The sequence below is a fragment of the Aquila chrysaetos genome, chromosome 12 (genome assembly GCF_900496995.4).
Source record: "Aquila chrysaetos chrysaetos chromosome 12, bAquChr1.4, whole genome shotgun sequence".
In the NCBI taxonomy this organism is placed as follows: domain Eukaryota; kingdom Metazoa; phylum Chordata; class Aves; order Accipitriformes; family Accipitridae; genus Aquila; species Aquila chrysaetos.
This window is the reverse complement of record NC_044015.1, coordinates 39,676,344-39,693,974: the sequence shown is the minus strand read 5'-3', so window position 1 is coordinate 39,693,974 and position 17,631 is coordinate 39,676,344. Positions and strand designations below refer to the sequence as shown.

Below are 17,631 nucleotides of genomic sequence, written 5' to 3'. Positions count from 1 at the left end.
GGCGCTCTGGATTTCAGAGTAGGGAAATTCACAGTGAAGTTTTAAATCCACTTACAAATGATTGATTAGCAAAAATGTAATGAGCTAAGAAGGAGAACCAGAAGTACCATTTATCGATAACGTTTATGGTCTTGGTAATTAAATTACCCACCTGAAATAAATTCTGTAAAGCTGGTCATTCCGACCCTAAGATTATAGGTATTAATAACATACAGGAAAAAAAGGAAAAATTATAGAAGGCAGGGCTATAATAATGACCACTTAAATACACACACATGATATCTGGAAACTCAAAAGAGGAGAAGCACTTTAGGTCTCAAGAACACTCTGTTCTCCTCCTCCTTTCTGATCACAAGCCACAAACATATTTTAAATTGTCATAAGTAAACACCAGATACTTACATTTCCATTTTGAAAAGAAGGTAATGTACTGACTGGCCAGCTCACAGGAGCTGGTGGAGTCTCCATAATTTCATACTTTGGGTCTCTTGCAACTATCATCCTAACAGAATTCCCACAGTTTCTCAGCACTTGGGCAACTTGTTCACTGGTCATTCCTTGCACATTGGTCCCTCCAATCTGTAGGATGTGATCTCCTGTCCGAAGCCTCCCGTCCTTCAAATGTAAATAAAGTTGCAAAAAAATGTTTCTAGTTATACATAAAATATCTTTTCTATTACAAAATCGAAACTGTGTACAGGCATCTTCGTGGCCATGAGAGCCAATGCAAGAAAATACTGTGAAATTGACCACCATGGCAACATACTAAATAATTCAAGGAAGTGTTTGCACAATCATGCACTGTTTTTTCCACAGTAGTTAAGAGGGGTATATCATCCTTTCCAAAGATACACAAGTTGAATAGCACCATTCCTAAGAAAGTGGTTACTTTTCTCATTTAGGAGAAAACAGACAGCAACAATGTTTTATGATCTCACAGGTTGTTATGTATTGCTATTTCATAGAATACTCCTCATCAGATAGGGGTTAGAATAAAAAGCACACCATTTTGATTTAGGACTTTTTAGAGTTTTTCCTAATACTTCTGTATTAGCCTGGCAATTCTTTTCTCATATAACTAGCTCCAACTCGAGCTAGTAAAGCTGCTGAACGTAACAAGACTCCACACAAACCATTTTTTACATGATAATTATGATTCATGACCTACATCATCATTTCTATTATAAGCAAGCATTCATAGGACCAAATCCTCAGCTGGTATTGATCAGCACAGCTCCACCACCTTAGGTGCATTGATTTATACAGCAATCATAGCAGAGTTATTCCCAGAACTAACTCAAACTCATTTACAAACTCATCCAATTTTAACATGTATATGTGCTCATTATTTCACATGTTCTTAATGATGTCTCATTCAACTGAGAATGATGTGGTGAGTTCTTAACTTACATGCTTCATTTGTAGTCAAAACACTTTATTCCTTACAGCAAAACAGGTGTTACACAATAATTAAAAAATACTCATTTATACATGACAGGTTCAGAGGGAAGCAGTCAAGCAAAAGCCAACATTTTCCAGTAAGCTCTCCAAATATCCAGTTTTCGTTTCCATCCTATACTAGAGGAAGTACCTTAGCCTCTCTTTTGTATGTTACCGGATCTTGTCTGCATAGGTTACAGACCTCAAATATTGTAACTTGCCATGACCAAATTCACATTAAAAATCTGAATCTGTTTTGCTATTGCATGTGTTCTACTCCTGAAATGTAGCAATACTTAGAACTTTAAAGATTAGCAATCAAAGGTTGCAAACTGTACCCGTGCAACTTTAATTTACTTCAGTAGGGCAGATTCTCTTCCCTGACAATCCATTTGGAGAGTTTGTCCCTATAGATGTTGCCAAATGTGCCAAACTCTACAGAGGATGTGCAAAACCATTAAGAGTATTTGTCCTCCCCCAGACTGACCAAAAGCTGAAAACACCAGAATTATTGAAAATATTAGAAAGTTAGACAACTTTTCAGAATTTCTGCATGTTCAACAATGTTATAAAAGCCAAAGCATGCCTGAGAAACAACTTAATTCGTATCAGGTGCTGACTTTTTCCTCAATCATACCTTCAACATTCATAAAGTATATGTTGGCATTCAGACTTCGATGCTATCAGCTTCCTTTTGTTTAAGTATATTAGTTTATTTTAAGACTGTCAAAACCAGTTAATTATACTTTACAATCAAACAAGAAGTGACATAATATAACAAATTACCCGATCTGCTAATCCCCCAGGAACAATTGTTCTTACAACTACTCCACTCGATTTTCCTCCTACAATTCCAAAGCCTAATCCTGAACCATCATTAATCAGCTCAACATCTTCAACATGGCCCCAGTGAATCTGCAATTAATAAAAACAGGAGATTTTAATTTCAGTCAATCTTTAATGTTTCTTACTTTCACGTTTACCGGGAATGACAGGAATTAATAAGAGCAATTTTCTCTCTTTACCCCACATATTGGAGATCTGTTGGATTTTATTCAGTCAGCTTCATTTCCTTATAAATACACAGTGGGATTTCTCATCTGTTTTTAAACATACATTTTGTCCTTCACTTTCAGAATAACAGGATACTAGGAAAAAGCTTGACTAAGAAAAAGCAATTTTAAGATTTTCTTGCCAAAATGAAAACTATCCTTTTAGTTTTTCATAAATCAAGACTACTGCAAACAACACAGAAAAACAGAGGCAAGGAGCTTGCACTGGCCTAGTTTTCACTTAGCATTGCCCAAATTCTTATTTCTGTTATTTCACTTACACACTAAATACCGCCAGTACACGCGGAATTAATAGCACAGTACAATATTCTGCCATACTGAATTGGAAGCATGTTTCTAAGCTACACTGTACCATGACCTTATGTTCTACAAGACAATCTGAAAATAACAAAGCTGTTAAGCAACCCAAACCCAGCCAATGTTTCTGTCAGATTAATATCTCATAGAAACCAAAATGGAGCAAAGTAGGCAGATTTAAGTCTTCTGTGAATAAAGGATTTATTAGCACACTGAAAATCTTTGCCAAAGCCAGTTAAATATCATAAAAGAAGTTTAAAGACCCCCTGTAGAGATATATATTTGTATTTTATTTTGTTAGTCTGTTCAGTGCAGATCTTTCAATGAAAAAGCAGTTAAAGTTTAATTCTTTAAAATTTTCAGTGCAATAAACAATATTGATTATCCACTAAAACCTTCAGATTTCACTAGCTCTGTAATAATCATGAGGGAAATAATTACTGAGAATAAGGAAAAGCACTGCTCTTAACCAGATTTTCATCAAAACCTACTAGCATAATAAATTAAGATTCCAATATTGCAAACCCTGGATTTAGGTGTGCAGTTCGACCAAATTCAGTGAAGCCACCTGGACCATATGGTTTGAACACAGATGGAAGTTCAGCCCTAGCTTATTACATGTTCCAGTGACAATCTCTCCTTGCTCAAGAAAACAAAAGGGTTCACAATCAATGAAATTTGCAGATAAAAAAGAACCTGATAATTAAACAGGGATCGAGAGGTTCTTTAACTGATACTTTTTGTTTGTTTTTAAAACAAAGACAAGGCTTTTTGTTTTGAGCAGTTTAAGTTTAAATTGGTTGGGATATTTCAAGCAGTGCTTATGATAGGTTATGTTTACACTCTTTTAAGATGTAATCAGAGCATCTTTAATTGCTGAACACAAGTAGGTTTCAGCCGGATATACTTGTAAAATGCTTTACCCAGCCTATGCTGAACAGACCCTGCTGCTAAGAATATGTTGATCTACTTAAAGCTTCTGCTATCCTATAAAAACCCAGGATCTATTTTATAACAACTTCATGCAGCTTTGCCATGGAAGCCTTATATTTATTGCATAATCAGTCTAAATGAAATGTCATCACATATAAAATCTGATTAAAGAAAAAAGTCCCTATATGTAAAGCTTGCTAACACAAACACTTAAAACCACAAAAAAATATCCAGCATAGTTCAAAATCTGTATTTTAACAGTATTACAACTCACAGTCTCAGGTGGATTTATATCACTTAATAAGACAGCCGAAGTTCTGCTGTTTCCTTGAACTGGCTCCCTAGCAACAACCAGATGTAGAGATCCTGTGGATTGCTGGAGGAGGGCAATAGCGTGCTGATGGGAAATGTTCTGATCCAATGGGGTGCAATTAATGGCCAGTATGTGGTCATTTTCCTTTAGTCTTTGATCCCTTAACAAAACATTAAAAGCAATATTAAAATGCAGCATAGTGACTTCACAACAGGCTTGTGTAATTTAAATATGAACATGCAAAATACACAGTTATGCAAGGTTAAATATTTATATATTAAAAAATCTGCTTATTACACTGTCTTCACCGACTTACACATTACATGCAATCCACGCTGTACTGAACTGCCCAGCCATATTTTGTTGCAACTTTATAATGGTACAGAAATTTGCTCAATTTTTGCCTTTGCTTCTATTCAAAATTCAATGAAATTCCCTCATAATTTCTTGACAGGGCAGAAAAAATGTATTTTTGTAGTTATACAATGAACTAGGAACTATTCTTCATTATGTTTAGCACCACGTGATACTGTCTCTAAGTACCCACAACTCAGGCTATGATGTTGTTTTGTATCATTATTTGATCTAAAGATCTATGAGCTGCATATTTATACTTTACTCAAAATTCACAGTATCAAACTTCAGACATCAAACTTTCTTCAAGCAATACACAGTTCAACTTATACCTTAAGAGAATATAAATTTCACAGTTAATTCACCCTAGTGATGAATTTAGATTTGTGACAAGAGGGAAACCATCACTCATCTGCTTTGTTAAATATTCATTCTGAGCACGAGACCAAACTGTTACATAGACAGACACTGCCTTCAAAGCTCTGTAGGAATCCAAAAAAAGTCTCCAGGAGATCTTGCCTCAGAAGCAAAATGGGAAGCATGCTGGGGAAATTTATAAACTCTGAAACAATATAACTGCACATCTTAACTAATGCATTTTAAACTTCCTTTTTATCATGTGACGTTTAAGATGTTTCCCAGAAATCACTTTCTTCAAGCACTAAATGTATTTTAGATTCTCTCATTAAAGAAAGTGAGCAGCAGGTCATCAAATCCTAAAGTGAGATATTCACCCTCCTTTGACATCCGGATCAGTCCATCTGTCTCCACTTTGAAAGAGCCTAATATGCTTTTCTTTAAGTGTTCTCTGGTGTGTTCTCTGTGGGCCCATAGCCATTATCATTCCAACCTCTCCCCACTCTTTTTGTCATCCTGTGTTGGCACTTCCTGACATGTGTTATTTAAAAAGTGACACCAATGACTTGAAATCTAGACACATTTTCTTGAAACATAATTCCAAGCACTGCATTTGTCTCATGCCAACTCTTGTGGTTTTACAATCACATTTTATTTTTAAGGATTGCTCTGTCTTTTGTTGTTGGGTGAAAACCCACAGACAATACGGGAAGAAACTGCCTGAAGCCTTGATTCTATGATGACATCTGTGCAGGGATCTGTCGGGAGAAGTGGATCTAAATTTACACAGGAAACAAACAGTAAAACCAACTATAAATAGGGCATTGTCATAGGCACATAAATGAAGAAACAAGGCGGGGGGGGGAATCTTTCATGGACACAATGCATAAAAATTCAAATGGAGGCTAATTTTTATTTTCCTTGTATTCTTTTCTGAGTTTTCTTTTGTTTTTTAATCAGTACTCAAGATTCTCTTAAGTGAGTCATGATTTCTGGAAATTCAATTTATGAATGGCTCAGATATTTAAAACTCATCTGAAAATCTGATCCTCAAAACACGAGTCCATTTAGCTGAAAAGCCAGAATTCAAGATACTACCAACAAAATATCCCACCAGATAACCCAAACATGTTAGTCTGATAGATTTTTCAACATGAAAGTCGTGACTTTTACCTTCATGGAAATACTGAGATTTTCCAATACAATTATAAAGATCTCACCTGTCGGCTATGCTTCCTGGCTGGACTTCCTTGACAAAGATACCAACTTCTCCCAGGCTGTGATTTTTAAGGGCAACCACACTAAATCCAAGACCTCCAACAGAAGGCTTTTCAATCTTTATTGATTCTATTTGTCTCCCCTAATAAAACAGAAAAAATTGATTTACTAATTTTTAATGCAATAGAATGAGCTAGTTTAAAATTTATGAACACCGGGAGAATTATTCTCCTCCTAAGACTAAACAAAGGCAAAATACTGAATATGTTATTTCTATAAAAGCTCCTCCATTTATTATTTTTAATATAGCAGAGTATTGGATATGCAAGCACTCTGAGGTTCTGAAACCTCAGGGAATTTAAGAGCTGCTTTCACACTTCATTCACATTATGAGATGAATTCCAAACTGGATGAAAACTATGAACGAAGTGCTGTCTAGAGCAATATATTTGGGATTTCTGGAAATGCTGCATAGCTAAACTAAATTACTTGTCTTTTGGCTCCCCTTGCTTTTAATGCTGATTTTTAGGTACGTGTTCAAAAGACTGCAGCTTTTAAATAAAGAAATTAATTTCCTTCCCCTCCCTGCAATTTCACACTTAATGCTAAAAAAAGTTTGCTTTTGCAACTGCCTGCTTTTCAGTTCTAATACAAGGTTTCTGGGGTTGTTTACTGGGAAATATTACTTAGAGAATGCACTACTATCACAGCTGTTTTATCCAAAATAATGTGCAGCCTTTACTGCTAAATCTTTTATCTGATGAGTTAATGACACACTAATGAGAAGAGTTATGCTCAAAATATTACAGCTACATTAAGGTAGTCAATTAGCAACAGTTACTTAATATAGAAAGGCATGACTAACCAATTAAATTAACGGTTCAAAGTAACACAGAACAATACATTTGTGGTATAAGTGCCAATCCCACATGGGTGGATGTCTGCACCTGTACAACTTCCATAAGCATCTGGTACATGCTACTTCACATGTTAATGAAATCAGCATCTGTCTGGCAAAGTTAAGACATACTAAATGAAGAGTTAAATAAAATATTACATGCCAGTTCTTTTAATCATTTGCACTGTTCATACATTAACAAAGTTGGTACATTTCCAGTTTAAAATGTACTTGATAAAACAAGTCTCTCCATCAAAACAAGTTTCTGCAGAAAATGTCCATTTTCAATTAAGTGTCATCAAATACCAAAACAAATACCAAAAACATTTTCTGGCAACTGAAATTTCTTTTCTACATTGGGGTGTTTGGTAGAAAGTAAGGCAAAAAATTGGCAAAGAAAGGAAAAAAAAAACCAAAACACCACACCAAACTACTTTCCATTGCTGACATTATCTTTCACAGGGAAATGTTATACTCAGCACTTCTAGTCTCTTACTGGCTAGGAGGCACCACACTCCCAGGTACACAACAAAAGAGCATATCTGAAAACGTACTCCAAAAGCCTGCAAGAAAAAGTTTGACATTAAAGGAAAATAAGTCTGGTTCACTAAACCTGAGAGCCTTACCTTTGCCATCTGTTGGATGATTGTGTTAAATTCATTAACTCCTAGGTTTGGAGCGAAGGTAGGTGCTTTGGGTTCAGGTGAACTGCAAGGTGTATTCACGCTCCCAGCAGCAACTGATTTGTCAGCAAACACTAGTAGCCCTCTCTTAGTAAAATCAAAATCTACTGAACGGTCAGAAGGCATATAATTCAGCTGTTGAAAAGGAACAAAGATGTGGAAAAACTATTAAAAACAAAAGAAGAGATTTCCACATATATCATTTTGTGTGAGGACTGCCAAAGAAGCAAGCATACATATGTTCATATATGCCTATTCACACAAATATACTTATGTGTATAAATTAGGCAATGTTAATATATAAGCTATAACAAGCTACCATATCAAGTTTAAATTGTTTTTCAGAAGGAAAGTTCCCTGAATGTTTCAGCTGTGTTTCTACTCTACTTATTTTCTCCATTTCTTTCACGCTTCTTCCCTGCCCATGCCCATTATCCTCTTTTCACCCTGATATTCCAGAAACAGCACATGCAAAAGCACCAAACATTAAACAGGCAGTCAAGCGCTGTTGCAACTGTCAGGCAAACCTAGACAATTTTGGCACAAGAATCCAAACTTCTTAAGAGTCACTTAGTCACTCGGGAGCCAAAGGCCTGGTCTGTATTCTCCCCAGAGAGAGCCTAGGGTACAAATAACTATCATTGAACATGCTATCGTGGCTAGAACTTGCAGTTCAATTTCTAGTCCTGACAGATAATGAAGAAATGCAGAAATATTCCCAGTGTGACATAGTAAACTGAAAAATCCCATCCTGAATAAACTGTTCATGAGAGACATGCTTAAAAAGAATTTCAAGAGAAGCTAAATTTTCTAGATATGATTATATCCAGAATGTTCAGAATTAAGTCCATTTTGCCACAGTCATAAAGTATGATCTTAGATATATTTGCATTTTCATACATTTTTAATAGCTTGCAGACATGCACCCAAGCTTTAGAAGGAAGGAACAGATGCAGCACCTATGTGAACATGGGAAGAAGGAAGAATGAACAGCACAACCACTACCATGCCACCCAGGTAGGAACAAGTGCAATACATTTCGCAATGAGAGCAAGGTGGCCTCATCCCCCTGACACCCGCCCCACTATATCTGCAGCTGGGCAGGTGCAGTAACAGCAGAGACAGGGATCGCTGCTGCTTAGCATATGCCAAGTTAGTCCCTGATCTTAAGTTTGCGTGCCTGACTTTGCTAACTGCACGGTGAGACTTGTTCATGCAGGTGCATCATGATGCCCATGTCCACAAAATCTAAGTGTCAGTTGGCATTATAAACCAATCCACACAAGTTCCTTCCACTGCTGAGGCCAAGTCATTTTAAAGCTAGCTTGGGTACATCTGCATCAGAGCTTGGCAAATCTTCAGGAGTGGTTTTCTAGATTTTGTTTCCCAAAGCAGGTTAACCATTCTTGTACAAGTCAGCAGGAACTAAGTGATGATGTCTTTTAAGGAGAAAAGATGCTGCCAGTTAGCTGATAAACGGTATTTAGCTTCTACGAAAAACAAAGGATCCCAGTTCCAACTGTGTTCAGAACTCAAAGCACTAGAGATGATGTCTTTTGCAGATGATTTTTTTCGACTGATGTGGTTCTCAACGCCTGCCTCTTCTGCATCCCTTTCAAAGCACATCGCCCCGTGACCTGTTTGTTGCAATACCACTTCTTATTTCAGTAGTGACTCTGTAGATACTAGCTCGACCAAAAAAAAAAAAAAAAAAAAAAATCAAAGCCCCAAGAAAAGCCCAACATTCACTCACACCAAGTTACAGCTTATTAATGAGAGTGCCCTAATTAACACATGCCTATATACCCTGTTTTAAGTTCCAAGTTCACCATAGTTATCATCACACCAACAAACATAATTTTACACTCACTTGTTCCTTCAGTTGCTTGATGGATTGCTGGAGAGTCAGTATCTGGTTAAACAAAGGGCTCCTGAGTGTGTTACGTAAAACAGTCAGGTTTTCATTATGTTGGGAATCTCTTTTCTCACACAGTTTTGCTTGCAGACGATCAAGGATCTGCAGCACCTGCTGTTTATCTGCACCACAAAGTAGTACATGTTAGGAATGGAGCTTCGTTTCTCACTGTGTAACAAAAGTAATCACTTTCAGATGACATACCTGCAGCAGGATTTTCAGGCATGTTGAAGGGCGTTTTTGGAATTACTCAGAATAACCTAGATGAGGTTTAAAAAAAAAAAATCAAATTAATAAATTATATATCTGAGCAGAATGCTAACAGATACACAGTCAATAAATGCAATAATAAAATACTAAGCTAACTATAACAACTTAATAAAAAAAATAATACTAGCCCCTGCTGTTTACACCAAGTATTCAACAAAGGTCTCAATATAGCTAGTTGCACTGCAGCCTCAGCACATCCAAAAATCTTTCCTTGTTCTGTGTGCTTTTCCTTTCACACACAGGAAGGAATATGAACAACTCTCTTTCAAATATGAGTAAAATAGCAGGTTATAAAAACCTGCCAAGAAAACATTGGGCCAAGAAAACTGAGACACAGCTATGTTCAACCAAATTTTTTTTAATATGGACATTAAAGTTGTGATCTTTTCAAATAGACATACAGTTAAGATCTTCCTATTATTTTGAAGATACTTTCCACTCGATTAATTATTTGTAGACAGTATTCTTATCACGATAGGTCAGCCCTGCTGCATGGCAATATAGGTGAAACCTTGCACGTCCCTATAGAACAACGAAGTTCCCTCCACTCACGAGACAGCATAGCAGGATCTATTCCAAGACGTTCCTAAGGGAGGTCAGTTCTAATCGCAGCCCCAGTGCTGAACAGGTGAAAGAAGCCTGTTCTCTTCTACATGAGCTTGCCTTTCTCTTTACTATGTACATGACAAGCTTTTAAGAAGCAGAATATCCTTTATCACGCTCCTCTACAGTGCCAAATAGAACAGGCCTCCAACTGGGGCTGAGGCCTAGATGGCAGTATAAAAACAACAGACTTGCAATTAGCAGCGATGATAAATTTGTACCCTTACTTGCATGTTATTACGTTGATGTGGAGCCTGTCATTCTGAAATCTATCAAGGCAGCTATACCAAAACATACATGAGAAACAAGATTTCTTCACTTAGTACAAGCTCCTCTGAAAGAAGTCAGCCATTTAATAGCACAATTTACATAATTTAAACTCTACCCAGTATATAACTGTGTAATATCAGAATAATATATTTGGAATTGCTTTGAAACAAAAATAGCCATATATATATATATATATTTAAAAAGCTCTGTATTTACTTTTTTAATCTTGCAATTCGAGAGTAGAAAGGGTCATATGCATCTGACTCTAATAGCAGGGTAAGCGCATCCCAGGGGCACACTCCCACCAGGACCTCTGATCCTTTCAGCTCTGCCTCTGATGCTGTCTGGGCTCACATTGAAAACATCTTGAGTTCTGGGAGGACACTGTTATATTTAATGAAATATTAAGTATGCAGGTGAATAGCTTCTCTTCTCCCAAAGAGTCAGATTAAGTTGATTTACCTAATGAAAAAAAAAAAAGCGGAGGTGTGTCACAAACCACAATTTCAGATTTATGCACCTTTTACTGTATCTGAGCAGCTTTGGCTCCTGGAGGAATTCCTGTAGAACTCGGTGGGTTTGCATGGTTTCCACCCAGGGCCAAGCAAAATGAGTCGCTTTGCAAGACTATTAACAGATTTAGGAGGTCATTTTAAATCAAACTCATAGCAAGAGTTGAAGCGGCAAACCCATACAACCCCTGAAAGACTTTCAGGAATGCATCTGAACTCTTGTAAGTGCTGCAGCTTTATTTTCTTTTCCATTTGAAATAAAACACTTCTAAGAGCACAGCAGCCTTTGATTCTGTGCTGAGATCTGATTCTGAAGAACAGATGAAAATACCATTTCCTTATACACTCCTGAGTCTTCATCTAAACCAAAAAGACAAAACTTAACCTCTTTGACTAAAAATACTACATGAATCTTAACAAAACAGGACAAAGAATATGGAAATTTGTTCTTTCTTCACAATTTAACTTTCCTCCATTCACTTCCCTCACATCAGCAGTTAAAGGGGGGGCGGGGGGGGGGGGAAGGCTAAAGCAAGCGAACCAACATCAGAAAGGGATGCAAAATAACTCCTATGAGGAAAAGTGGCTTGAAACACCTTTAAAGCAGCAGTAGGGTGAAGAAAAGATTAAACCCAGAAAAGAAATCCAACACGGCAGGAAATAATGGTGACTTGACAGCACCATGCCCATCTAATAGCTGAAGCCAAGAGGCTGGTCCAGCTCTCCAGCCCTCTTTCATGCATTTTGTTCTTCCCTTTCCATCTGCGCTTGCACTCATTCATCTGATCCCATAGTGAGTTGGAACAGGGAGCTAAACATGCAGAAAAAAACCTTCACATTTTGGTAGGGTGTGCTTTCTGCCCAGTTAGCTCTCAACTGCCAGCAATGGCACGCAGGAGGGGGCCGAGAAGTGCCGGGGAAGCGGGTCCACACCTTGCAGCAGCAGCAGCTAGCAGTTGCAGCAGCTCAGCTGCACTGGCAAACTGCACCAGAAACAGCCTGCATCACTGAAACACAGCCTCAAAGTGCCGTGCTGATAGTCTCCAAGATTAATCTTTTTTCCATTACAGCGGGTGTAACAATAGCAATTATGATGATGGGTACAGATCCAAGAAAGAAAAATTTAAGCAGAAAAATGTAGGTAAGAGTTCTAGGCTTCATCTAGGCAGAAGTCCCCTGGAGAAAGAGGTGCAAAAAGAGAGGGAAAAAAGATTAAAGAAAGTTTCAGCTTCCTGCTTGAGCTGCTCCAAAGCGTTGCTAAGAGCCACTGCAGACCACTCTGCGCCAGTGGATGCCAAAGTGGACCTCAGGTACAGTTCGTATAACAGTTCAAGTTTACACAGCACTTTGGGATTCCTCGTGATCAAAGCTGGCCTCCAGCCAGCCTGCAATGGGTTTTAATGATTTTTTTTTTTTTTTTGTGCAATATGTTAAAACCACCCTCAGTATTTCTTTGTTCTCCTTTCTTTCATAAAAAGAGAGTGGGAGGAAAAAAAAAGTGTTATATTTTAGAGTAAACAGCTCCTTCTGGTATGAGGGGATCCCTGAAAATATAAACTAATTTAAAGTTTTCAAGTAATGTATAATTGAGGACAAGTCTCTAAGACTGGCTTTTGGGCACCAGAGAAACACACAACTCCATGTACTATTGAACTGTTTATGTTTAGGGGCCCAAACAGCTTATTGTTAAAAAAATTTCCCAACACCAATGCTAAGTCCGAGCAGGGCGTCAACAGATAGTTGCTAAATTAGGAGGTCCATTCCTAGGCGATAATTTTGAAGAGTGATCCAAAACACTTTGGTTTGTCTTGTTAAAATCAGTTCACCCACTCCGCATTCAACTTCCTTAGCTCCATTCTCTGATTTCTACAGCCACTTATTTATCTTATTGGTAGACAAAACTGCAAACCTCAGTTCAAAATTTATGTCACAACTCCCAATATAACTGTAAAATCATCGAGAAAATAAGGAATTTCAGAAAGTTTAGTGTTTTCTAACATCAGAAAGAAACCCCACACTCCAGCACAGCGTGTATCTGGGTTTTTACTGTCTTCACTTTCAAGAGCTGAACACAACACATCATAGGGAGCGGGAAAGTTTCATAAGGTTTTGTATGAAATCCTAAGACTTGGATCTTCTTCAAAAGCAGACTAAGAAAAAAGGAATTCCCCCATGCTGATGCCAGCAGAGGTCATCAGAAGAGCTGAAAGGTTTAAGTCTTCCATTGCCATCAGCCCCCTGCCAGACGCTTGCCACTTGCACGGAGACACGGGGTGCTCAACCCTGGCACATCCCAGAGCCAGAGGGGAACATGACACCCCTGGCAGTGGCCTTGGCAAACACCTGCCCTCTGCAAAGGGCTGCTGAAAGACAGAAGTAAGGGTTTTTCTCCTGGGGTCTGAAGGAGGACATGGTTTAGCCAGCAGAGATTCTTCCACCCATTTCTCCCCACCCACCTAACAACTACGACCGCTTCTGCCCTATGTCCTTCAACTTGGCCTCCAACAACCTGTGTCCTTCCAGGAGATGTGCCTGCAGGGAAAGTCCTGCCTCACGGGAGGCTCTCCCCACTCAGCATGGGTGTAACCTTTCGGGACATTAAACGCCATGAGTCCTTAATGCACAAGTGCTAGCTGCAGCTATTTTTCAAAGGCTTCTAACATGGCCAATCTGAGCAACCTGCCACAGGAACCACAAAGGGTACATCCCAATCCAAAGTCACCTTTCTGCACTAATGCGGTTGTAATTTTTCCTGTCCCTGTTATCATGAGTGAGTGATATGGTGCATATCATCATCCACATCAGAGAGATCTCTGACTTGGAAAATTTCAGCCCAAACAGTCTAAAATTTGATAAAGGCAAAAGAAAGGGAAAACAGCATTTGTTAGTGTGATCCTAATCCTAAGTTGTCCTAACACAGCATCACCTGTAACTTCAGGTATTAAAAATTATATAGTTTACATGCCATCAAGTGACTATGCACTGTGAAAAAACAACACTGTTCTAACAGATATTTTGCTGTCCTACACATTATGCTCAGTTCTGCGTAATGCTGCCATATTTATAAAAAGTGCTGTAGAGCACATGGTGACTGCTCCAGCCACTTGAAAGAAGGAAACAACTGAACAGTGCTGTGAGTACCTAAACACAAATCCACCACACGTCTCCAGGGTAAAGCAGGTCAAAGCTAAATATTGTTAAATATAAAAAAACTACTCCACGGACAAACTGAGTGTGTGCTGTTGTTACACATGATTAGTGACCACAAGATGAGGAAAGCAAAAAAAAAAAAAAACCCAAACAAACCTCTGCATCTGTGATTACCAATCTCCATGCAGATCAAGAAGAGCCTTACTCACTCTCAAGGCATGCTAACTTTTAACAAGCAGAACCTGAATTCCTGCGGACTTCAGCCTCTAGGGAAGTGCGGGTGTGGGTTCTCAGATGTCTAATAGAAAGGTGAGCTCACGCCGAAGACACTCTCCATGGAGCAATAACATGGTCTTAGAAACCTATTCCCACAAAGCTTGTGGAAAACTTGTTTCCGAGATCTTAATATTGTCATATTCTACTGAAATTAGCCATTAAATCCTAAAGTTGATGATGACGCTGTACCCTATGATGATGGTGTGCACGATTAAAAAACCGCTTCATCTGGGAACAGCGTCGTTAGACCTGGAACCATGCTGAATTCCTAAGCTTCCAAAACTCACAAGGAACTCAAAAGAACTGCCTTCCTATTAATCACCCCTAAATAAAGTAAAAAACCTGCTTCGTTAAGAACCTCTGAATTGTCAGGCACTGACGGAAGGCGTTGCAAACGGTGCGTTAACTTCCCCAGCGCCTCCTCTCCTCGTCGTGACACAGCCTCTCCAAGCGATGGAAACCGTTTGCACAACACCACCAAGACAACTCCCGCACCCCCGGAGAGCCTTCGCCCACTGTCGGGAGCCACGCAGATCTCCCCAGCCTTCACCGGGGGTGTCAGGGAGCCGCCGAGGCCCCCAGTGTGTGAAACCTAAGGGGCTTCGAGGCGGGAGTCTCTGGGCGACCGCAGGCTGGTGTTCCTGCCCATGGCGGTGTTCACATCGAGACACGGGTCAGGTCAGGCGCTGAGGGAGCGAGGAGAGGGTAGGGAAAGAACGCTTCTCCCGAGGAGATGCCACCACCAAGCGCTAGCGCGGAGCCTCCGAGCCTGAAGAAGGAACGAAACTCCTCCAGAGGAGCCCTCACGACGAGCTGACTCTACCCGCCCGCTCCCGAATACCACACCTGCCAGCTCCCGGGGCGCCGAGGCCTCCCCTCAGGGGCACGCCGGCCGGCCGACAGCCGCCCCCTCCGCCCTTCCCCGCCGCCTGCAGCCCCCGGCACCCCCCACCGCGGGCCTTCGCTACCGAAAGTCACGCCCACGCCAGTCTCCGGGGGCCGGGGCGCCGAGCCGGGCAGGGAGGAGCGGGGCAGGGAGGAGCGGGGCGGGGGGGGGGGGAACAGCGGCGGGCTCCCCTCAGCGCTGGGGGCGCTGCTGAGGCGAAGGGCCGCGCCGCCGGGCCGGCGAGCGGCCGCCGGGGCCCGGCGCTCGGGGCAGCCGCCGTCGCGGGGCTCCCCGCCGCTCGGTACCTGCGGGCGGTCGGCGGCGGTCGGAGCGGCGCGATGGCCGCCGGCTCTCACCTGGGCGGAAGCGGGAAGCGGCGGAGCGCGCCTCACCTGCGGCGCAGGAAGCCGGGGCGGCGCGGCGGGAGAGCCGCCTCCCGGGGGACGGCCGGGCCGCCATCCCTCCGGCGGGGGGCGGGAGCGGCAGCGGCCCGAAGAACCGCGTCCGGGGAGGCACGTAGGCGCCGGTGCCCCTGGGCCGGGCCGGCGGGAGAAAGACGGCTGCCGGCAGAGCTCCCCTTCCCGGCTCGGGGAGGCCCGCAGCTCCGGCCAGAGCGGTACGGAAGAGCAGGGGCGAGCCGTCAGGTGTGGTGGAGGAAAGCGCGGGAGTGACTGGAATACGTCTGGAGGCTCAGAAAAGGGCAGGGCCCGGCCTTTCCCTGCTGCTTCTGAAGATGGGGAGAGGGAAGCGCAGGAGCGGGGGGCCTGCAGGCTGAGGCTGAGGGCTGAAGCTCGCCGACAGGACGGCCGGTCTGGTCGCAGGGACGAGTGGAAGCTGCTTAGTGAAACGCAGAGCTTGGAAGCCAGGTCAATTTTCAGATGATCCTGACCTGCCAGCGTATTTATAAACCATAGGCCTAAATAGTATACCTGTCAACATGGCCACCAAACTCCCCAGTGAGGGCAAAACGCGTGCGTAGACGTTATAGAAAAGTTTATTTTTTACTCAGCTGCAGTAGATCAGTGTCCAGACATGAATTCAGAGCTGTTTTGAACTCAAATTCCCACAGAGATGAGACAGCCTCAGCAGCGCAGCCCCTACCACTTCCACAGAAGGGAACGGCAAAAGCCATGGGAGGACGGGGACTTGGACGGAGTTAAGGGATTGTAACACTTCCCTCAGAGCACCAAATCAGCGACGCACAACTGCCTCTCGGCGCTCGCCACAACCAGCGCTGCTCCCCACAGCATCTGAAACACGCCATGTTACCTGCGGCTCCTCCGAGAGACACTGCGCGTTGCCTGGGATGGTGATAAAAGCAAAGTTTTCCTACTGCGAGTTGCGAGATACTGAACAGGCAACATTGTAGCTGAAACTAATTGTGGAAACCGCAGGCCCTTTCTACCTCCAAAACCTGTATCTTAGTCTGCTTTCAGATTTCTTAAAGATAGGTACGTACGCACACATAAAATGGTCAAATGAAACTCTCCAAAAATAATTTTTATTCTGCTACACTGTTTCACCAACTCATTTGCAGCAAATCTTACACAGCCCTGCTAGCTGCGCAGGATAAAGGCTACAAGAGGTTTGGAAATTAATTTCCCCTCGTTCTAGTGCCCGTTTTGTTTTACTAAGCAATAGCAGCTGCACTAGAGCATGCAACATGCTAAGAGCATATCATTTCATCCTCCTTTTTTAAAAATTCAGATTGCAAATGCCTAACTTCCCAGTCCTTACTCTCAATTTTAATTAATGTAGCGCTCGTAAGAAGTGACAATTTTCTTGACAGTGATGAACAGCAAGTCGTGTATTTATCCATCCGAGAGATGCACTGCAGACAAAAGAGCCAAGCACTTTTCTCATCAGTGCACCTCAGTCTCAATCTCGGAGGGCTGAGTTCATTACCGAGTGCACTCTGGCCCTGGCCTTTCGCTTCCAGTTGCTGAAAGGAGTATCAATTTTCATTTGCATACTTTGTCTGCTGAACTCTAGACTGCCAATTTAGTTTACACAAATCTCCCCAAAAGCTGTTAGATGGCAATATTTCACATCACTGGCTGAGCTCTTTGTCAGCCATCCACACATTTAAATCCATGTTTTTACAGATTCTTTGAATATCTGGGACTGTGACAAACCTTTCACTGGTACTGACAGACTCATATACGAGTTGCCATTCATTCACC

The 17,631-nt window shown here is 41.4% G+C and overlaps 1 protein-coding gene across 11 annotated transcripts in view; it reads right to left on the bottom strand.

Annotated features, from left to right (window-relative positions):
• Positions 1 to 16,041, bottom strand: part of PATJ (PATJ crumbs cell polarity complex component) — a 156,869-nt gene extending 140,828 nt beyond the window's left edge. For 5 of the 11 annotated variants that reach the window (XM_030031663.2, XM_041127545.1, XM_041127549.1 and 2 more), the window contains exons 1-9: positions 15,805 to 16,039; positions 10,841 to 11,086; positions 9,686 to 9,741; positions 9,437 to 9,603; positions 7,510 to 7,701; positions 5,988 to 6,127; positions 4,018 to 4,216; positions 2,227 to 2,355; positions 403 to 615 (exon numbers count right to left, since the gene is read on the bottom strand). In XM_030031663.2, coding sequence (XP_029887523.1) covers positions 403 to 615; positions 2,227 to 2,355; positions 4,018 to 4,216; positions 5,988 to 6,127; positions 7,510 to 7,701; positions 9,437 to 9,603; positions 9,686 to 9,707 — 1,062 coding nt within the window. In that variant the 5' untranslated portion in view covers positions 9,708 to 9,741; positions 10,841 to 11,086; positions 15,805 to 16,039. Of the gene's footprint in view, positions 1 to 402; positions 616 to 2,226; positions 2,356 to 4,017; positions 4,217 to 5,987; positions 6,128 to 7,509; positions 7,702 to 9,436; positions 9,604 to 9,685; positions 9,742 to 10,840; positions 11,087 to 15,408; positions 15,431 to 15,753 lie in introns of those variants that run through there. The other 6 variants (XM_041127550.1, XM_041127551.1, XM_041127546.1 and 3 more) reach the window with 4 other exon arrangements.
• Positions 16,042 to 17,631: the final 1,590 nt, after the last annotated feature.